Source organism: Hippocampus bargibanti, linkage group LG04, assembly GCF_051943395.1.
Source record: "Hippocampus bargibanti isolate YZ-2025 linkage group LG04, ASM5194339v1, whole genome shotgun sequence".
NCBI lineage: Eukaryota > Metazoa > Chordata > Actinopteri > Syngnathiformes > Syngnathidae > Hippocampus > Hippocampus bargibanti.
This window is the reverse complement of record NC_142737.1, coordinates 25,782,448-25,789,738: the sequence shown is the minus strand read 5'-3', so window position 1 is coordinate 25,789,738 and position 7,291 is coordinate 25,782,448. Positions and strand designations below refer to the sequence as shown.

General features: G+C 44.3%; 2 protein-coding genes across 2 annotated transcripts in view; both read right to left on the bottom strand.

The window, feature by feature from the left end:
• Positions 1-2,696: 2,696 nt before the first annotated feature.
• LOC148899549 (immediate early response 3-interacting protein 1) lies at positions 2,697-5,747 on the bottom strand. The gene is made up of 3 exons (XM_088994881.1): positions 5,610-5,747; positions 4,429-4,530; positions 2,697-4,348 (listed from the first exon to the last, which is right to left on the bottom strand). Exons 1-3 carry the CDS (start codon positions 5,698-5,700, stop codon positions 4,293-4,295), a joined length of 249 nt encoding a protein of 82 aa, XP_088851007.1. The 5' UTR covers positions 5,701-5,747; the 3' UTR covers positions 2,697-4,292.
• A 244-nt stretch (positions 5,748-5,991) lies between these two features.
• Positions 5,992-7,291, bottom strand: part of LOC148899548 (SMAD family member 2) — an 11,357-nt gene continuing 10,057 nt past the window's right edge. The window contains exon 11 of the mRNA XM_088994879.1: positions 5,992-7,291. This exon is cut by the window's right edge and continues 603 nt beyond it. The gene's annotated coding sequence lies outside the window, so the exon portion shown is untranslated.

Genomic DNA, 7,291 nt, shown 5'->3' with positions numbered 1-7,291 from the left:
ACGTAGGCGGTGAACCGGCGCCCCTCGAGGAGGAAACGAAAATGGCGCGTTGCAAGATAGAGTGCTAACAACTCTCTGTCGAAAACACTGTGCTTGCGTTCGTTATCTTGCAGCTTCCGACTGAAAAATGCAAGGGGCTGCCATTCGTTCTCCACAAGCTGCTCAACCACCGCTCCTACGGCAACATCAGACGCGTCGGTAGTCAAGGCCACCTGTGCGGTTGATATCGGGTGGACCAGAAGAGTTGCACCCGCAAGAGCCTCCTTGGCTCGTTCAAAGGACTGCACTCGTTGCGGGGCCCACTCGACGGGGTCATTAGCCTTCTTTTTTCTCAAGGCGCCGTAGAGGGGTTGTAGGAGGTCGGCTGCGTGAGGAAGAAACCGGTTGTAAAAATTTATCATGCCCAAAAACTCCTGCAAAGCTTTAACTGTGGCTGGGCGGGGGAAATTCACCACAGCCTGCACTTAGGGCGGGTAAGGGGATGGCACCCTGTGGAGAAATGCGGTGCCCCAAGAAATCGATCTTGGGCAAACCAAATTGGTTTACAGGGTTAACGATAAGGCCGTGCGCATCAAGACGCTTGAAAACCATCCTTAAGTGCGACAGGTGTTCCTCTGGTGAAGGGCTGGCCACAAGAATGTCGTCGAGGTAGACGAACACAAAATCTAGGCCTCGCAAGACTGAGTCCATCAGTCTCTGAAAGGTCTGTGCCGCCCCCTTCAGGCCAAAAGGCATACGGAGGAATTCAAAGAGGCCAAAAGGGGTTATTACTGCAGTTTTTGGCACATCTTCTGCCTGTACCGGAACCTGGTGATAACCGCGAACGAGATCAACTTTGGAAAAGATCACGGCTCCGGCCAAACGTGCGGAAAAGTCCTGGATGTGCGGAATTGGGTAACGGTCGTGTGTGGTTACATTATTAAGCCGACGAAAATCACCGCACGGCCGCCAAGAACCGTCACTTTTGGGCACCATGTGCAATGGTTAGGCCCACGGGCTGTTGGAACGCCTCACGATGCCCAAGCGCTCCATCGTCGCGAACTCCCCTTTCGCCATTGCCAATTTTGCCGCGTCGAGGCGACGAGCGCGGGCAAAAACTGCCGGGCCAACCGTGGGAATGAAATGTTGTACCCCGTGTTTTGTATCGGCATTGGAAAAGGCGGGTGTGGTTAACGACGGATAATCGGTCAGCAGGCGTTCATAAACGTTACCTGACGTTAAATAATTTGCGTGCGTCAACGCTCCAAGCCCTCCAGCCTCACATGGGAAAGTGGCGAAAGAGATGGCGTCGATCAAACGACGGTTAGCAATGTCCACAAGCAGTCCATGAGCGCATAAAAAATCCGCGCCGATTATCGGAACTGTAATCGAGGCCACAATAAAGTCCCACTCGAATTTTCGTTCGTGGAAACACACAGTTACCGACCTGGTGCCAAAGCTGGCGATGGGCGAGCCGTTAGCTGCGCGCAGGGGAGGCCCACATCCACCTGCCGTCTTGTCCGAGGCCGTGGGCGTCAGCAGGCTTACTTGTGCCCCGCTGTCCACCAGAAAACGTCTACCTGACGAGGAGTCTGTGATAAAAAGCAGCTCGCTTTCGTTGCCGGCACCCACGGCCGCTATTGGGTGCCGGCGCTGGCGTTTCCCGGAGCCTCGTAGGTGCAGGGTGGTGTGCAGCGTCGGGCCTTGGCGCCAAACCACTGGTGGAAAAAACAGAGGGCTTTCTCGTGTCGCTTCCGCGTGACCACTCCGGCTACTAGGGTCGGGTCGATGTTCGCTGCCGCTCCGCCGAGGGGTTCGGCCGTCACGCTTTGCACGGCGAACCTCCGTGTCGCCAGCAGCACCCGGTCCGCTTCTTCAGCCAAACCTCGGTAGTCGCCGGTGGCTAGGCACGTCGAGTTGGCTAGCACGGCGCGCACAGAGGCCGGTAGCTGGCGAAGGAACACGTGGGGGAACAGGAATCCGCCGTCATCCGAACCCAGTAGCGACAACATTTTGTCCATCAGGTTCACTGCTGTTCCGTCGCCGAGTCCGGGAAGAGAAAGAAGCCTGTCTGCTCTCTCAGAGGCCGACAACGTGAACCGTCGGAGCAGCAGGTGTTTGAGCGCTGCGTATTTTTCGCTCGGTGGAGGTGCACGCAAGAGAGGCAGCACACGACGAGTCGTCTGTTCGTTGAGAGACGCCACGACCAGATAATATTTCGGCTCATCTGTCGTGACGCCTCGTAGGTGGAAAAGCGCTTCCACATGTTGGAACCACGAAGCCGGGTCGCTACTCCAAAACTCGGGCAGCTTCGCGGCGTAGGCGGCAGCTGCGAGCTGAGGCACCGGTCGTGGCGGCATGGCCGTGGAAGATATCTCTTCGTCTGCTGTCATGAACATTTCGAACGTCGGGGTCACCAGTGTAGCAGTTGAGGAATGAGAACACACGGTCGATTGGAGTACGTCTTTATTCCAACTGCTAACAAGGAGAAAGTAAGTAAAACCGAAACTGCAGTGAAATATATGTGACATAAACCCACCCCCTCCCGTACACCTGCTGGGTGAGATGCCCGGTCCCAGTGCCCGCCACAGTACGGTAATTATATAGTTACATTATATGGGCCAATCCATGAAACGAATGCTTTTTGCAACTCTAAAAATAAAGCAAAAAAAAAAAAAAAAAATACATAATTGATACACACATTGAACAAGTCAACATGCGATGTCGATCAGAGACATTTTTATTTTCAGTCATTATTTTCTGGACTGGAACTTTTCATGCGTGTTTAGTGTAAAATACAAATACATTAAACTACAGTTATAACATTTATACGAGTACAATGCTAATATTAAGCACATTAACTATCAATGTGCAGGATGATGTACAAAAATGCATTTTTATGTCATTGTACAGCGTACTTAAACATTTTATTTCCCGATGACACAATGCCATCAATTTCTGGAATGGCCTAAACCAGGGATCGGCAAACCAAAATGTTTAAAAAGCCGTATTGGACCAAATAAACTAAATGTCTGGGGATGCAAAAATAAAAATAAAAGCCTAAAAAAGAAAGCAATACATATATACATATAACGTACACAAGTAAACACACGCACACATAAATGACTACGTTGGTTGCAAATAAACGCTGAGCCTTCATGATTATTATTATTTTATTTTATTGCTGAAATGCATGCTGTAGAGCAGGAGTGCTCAAGACTATTTTTCTATCAACCAGCCTCCCGTTACTGCACGCGTGCAGACGAACCCACTGACACACGATAAACAAGTCATGGGGCGCACTTTTGCAGCGTGTTAAATATCGTAGCTCCCCGGTAACGGCTTCTTTCGGCCTTCGAGACTCCGATTCTTTGCCAGTAGTCTAAGTTCAAAAGTTTGCAAACATTGCCTCCAGAAGCCAAGGAGCGGCGCTGAAGAGCCGCACGCAGTTCCAGAGCGCAAATTGCAGAGCCCCAGCCTATAGATTTAAGCATTATTATAGAATGAAAAAGTTCGCAGTTTGGGTGCATTTGATTCATGCAATTGAAAAAATTCAACAATTTAATTGTTTTCTTGGCCTGCACAGGCTAAAACGACAAAACTGCACAGCGACACCATTTTTTTGGTAGGTGTGTAACAACAAATGACACTACAGTATTAAATTTATGACCTTGTTGCATGCAACCGGTGGAGAACAAGGTTGCTTGTCGCTAAATAATGTAAACTCATTAAACTTTTTGAAGTTTAGTAATAATTGCTCTTTTGTCTGTCATGCTCACCATTCTAGTACTGCTCTGTTAGGTGGATTTATAGCAAACAAAGGAACATTGGGCTGTTTTTAAGTATCTTTTAGCTTACTGCAAGCGTTAGTATATTGTGAGAATGTGTCTTTGTTTAGGTTCTGCTGCAGCATAAAGGACACTCAGTGTGTGTGCTCTTAGTGCAACTCTGACCACTACACACCCCAAAAATTAAACATATTATTGCATAACATAAAATGATATTACTAGTCGGGATGAAGATGTATTTAATAGCTTTAGGTTATTTAGTCACTTTGTGACCGATAACATTATCTCAGAAAGCCCTTTTTTGTCCTGATTGCCAATCAACGAAAACCATGTGATGGGATCGTTATAACCCCGACTACTAATATTTCATTCGTGTTTAAACACAGAAAAAGTTTTATGACATGATAATTAAAAAAAAATGCTCATTGATAGCCTATGGACTTTATATATTCTATAAGTCCACAGCTTCTTCAGAGTGTGAAGATGGAGGCAACTGGTTCCTTCAGCTTTGTCCAATAATTTTCTTCATCCAAACAGCAGCAACAAAACGATACACACGGAATTCACTGCAATCAAAGGCACTGCAATGGCATGGAAAAATCATGTATCAATGAACATTCAATCTTGAACAGTTTCTTAGCAAGATGTGGTTTTCACTCACCTCTCATGACAGTACGCACAGAGCGAATCAGGGTCATCATCTGAGCTTTGATGCCTGGTTCGTCACCAAATCCTCCAACACCATGGTCCACTCCCCATCCAACTACACACATACAGTGCATTGTATTATTCTCACATTGGTCTATTTTACTCAAGCGTAAATGTTGTCAAGCAAGAATCCAATATTTTATGACTACAGTAAATTCAAAGTACATATTCCTTGCACTCATTAGGGAATTAATGGGAACAAAATAGAGAAACACTTACCTTAGGTTAAAAACTTTTCCAGTCAGAAACTGATCAATCGTCATTTTGGACACATCTACCTATGTCCATTTCAACCTCTTAAAATAGCAGAACAATTACCCCCAACTTTGGGATTTAATGTACGTTAAGAATTTATCTCCGAAGATGTTCCCTTTAGAGACAATTCATAATCTCGTAATGCCAGAAATTTTTTTTCATTCTAATTAATCACCAGAAAAACGCATTTGGACATCTATACGTCCACGTCAACCTCTGAAAAATATCACGATCGCCCCAATGTTGTGAATTTTATGGACGCAAAGAGTTACTTTGATTTAGCGAATTTAAGCTTCTACTTGAGATTCTTTTACTTGAGACTAGATGAAAAATTTAACGAACCAAAATCCGACATCCTGATGGGGCGATCTTGCTGCATCAGTTAAACTGTGCATAAATGTACACGTCTATATACTTTTTTTTGGGTGTAGAATGATTAATGTGTTCTGGTATTATGCTTTTTCTAAATAGAAGAAACCACTTGACGTCCATAAATTGCTCAATTTGTGGTTGATCGTTCTAATACTTTTACAGGTTGGAGGGTGACACGTTGAAATGTCCGCATACATGTTGGTGACACGAGCGGAGTCAACACAAACGTTGGTCTGATCGTTTACACTTTAAGAAGCTTTCGTGGTCGTAAGTAGATGTCCAGATAGCGTTGTGGCGATTTTATGTAGTTTTTTTTTTACATTGGGCGCCGCTAAACGTGTCAGACTCTCTCACGAGTACAACGCACTTTTGGTTCGTTATTCTGTTTGAGCAGCTGGGTTAAACAGCTTTGCCTCCCCATCTTAGCTAGGTTGCTAACATTAAATGTGTTGACAACAAAACAAACATTTCACAACATAAATGTGACGTAGAGTCATCATAACTTACTTCTGCTCAAAAACCGTTCTTCGTGCAATACAGCCACGGCGTTCACACAGAGAATTGCTGCTTGGATGAGCGAGTAAAGCGTAAACGCCATGTTATTCAATGGACAAGGGGCTAAAAGCTATTGACGTTTGACGTAACTAACCTACGGTGTCCTCCGAGGGAAAACCCAAGCCGGGTTAAAATTTCCGTTTCATGAAAATTGCGCATTTTGGACAACTGTACAAAGCAAGTCTTGCATCAAAGCTATTCGGTCTATACATTTAATTATCCTGTAGATTGTTAAGTGACTCCGGCACGACAAAAACATACAACCTAGTTAAAATGTTTTCAAATATTGTTCTACTATCAGAAACCCAAAGATATAACTACGCGTAAACACGAATCAAGAGAATAAAAATCTTTATTTAGTCTGCATAATATGTCCCACTCCTGAGAAGCTTGTGGCCAGAGGGGAAAAATACTCAATACCGCCTCTTACTGGTAAAATTGCAACATATACGTATTGACTGCAAAAAGACAACTTTTAGATACTGTACACACATACTGTACTACTGTTATGGGTTTGTACGAAGGGTCCACACCAGTTTTTTTGTAAGGTAGGTTTTCACATTCATATGTTGTAGGCCAAAGATAAAATGATTTAACACTGGATCCTCCTAATACATTGGTTGATTTCCCAAAATCCAAACCTCACTAGTTACATTTTAAGTACAATCGCTTGTGCCTCAAAGTGAACACAAATACATCAAAGGGAGGGTGGGACATGTTAAACTTGCACCAGAGGCATACATACTGACAAAAAGGGAAGCGCAAATAAGTATTGTATTACTATATTTTATAGACAGAACAAATACAGTACACTTAACACCACTGGGCCCACTGAGCGGCACATGAGCACTTTTCTTTGGGAAGAAAGAAGTCATGTCCCATGTTTTGAGAACACTTTGAAAGCTAGCAGACAGTTCAAGGTGGCAAAGCAAAGGCTATGATCATGGTCTTTGTGAAGAGCTGAAGGGAGGGCCATTGCTTAGTTGGAAACACTCCCCCCACTGAGACAAGGAGCTGCAAATGGAAATGAATTCCATCTGAACAAATTGGGCCACGTACAGGAATGTTCCAAGACCTCCAGGCCAGTTTCGCTGACAGCGGTTTTTGTTTTTTAAACATCATTTTAATAGAAAGTGTGAATGACAACATTAAGTAGATTTATATATATAAAAATACATGAGAATACAAAAAGTAGCAAAACAACTGGGATACAGGCTAAAACCAATGATGAATACTCATTGATACCTTCAATTAATCTTGATGATTATGCCTCTCCTCAGAGAGCGCTGTGTCATAAAGACAAAATAAGCTCTTGCGAATAGCGGATACGCTCTGGTCCCTGTCCAATGCACCCATCAAAGCCTAGTTTGTAAAACAGGCAGCTTGTTGGGATGCACATTAACTTCAACAGGGACACAAATACTGCCATATAATGACAAAGAAATTAACAAACATACTGAGCTTTCAGTTTGTTTAGGGTTTTTGGATTTTTAAACCAACATTCCTATTTGCCAGTTAAGTAGTATGTCTTATAACGACACAAGAGTTCAATGGGGGAAAAAAGGGGGTCAAGGGAGGGAAAAATTCAAGTCTAGCGTACAGCGAGGTCGATTTCATTATATTGTTTAAAAAAA

Excerpts from the sequence above, each read along its gene's own strand:
- LOC148899549 (XM_088994881.1), bottom strand. The coding sequence starts at position 5,700 with ATGGCGTTTACGCTTTACTCGCTCATCCAAGCAGCAATTCTCTGTGTG. Across the intron at positions 4,531-5,609 it reads AGAACGGTTTTTGAGCAGAA|TTGGATGGGGAGTGGACCAT; the intron begins GTAAGTTATGAT and ends GTATGTGTGTAG. Across the intron at positions 4,349-4,428 it reads TGTGCGTACTGTCATGAGAG|TGCCTTTGATTGCAGTGAAT; the intron begins GTGAGTGAAAAC and ends ATGCCATTGCAG.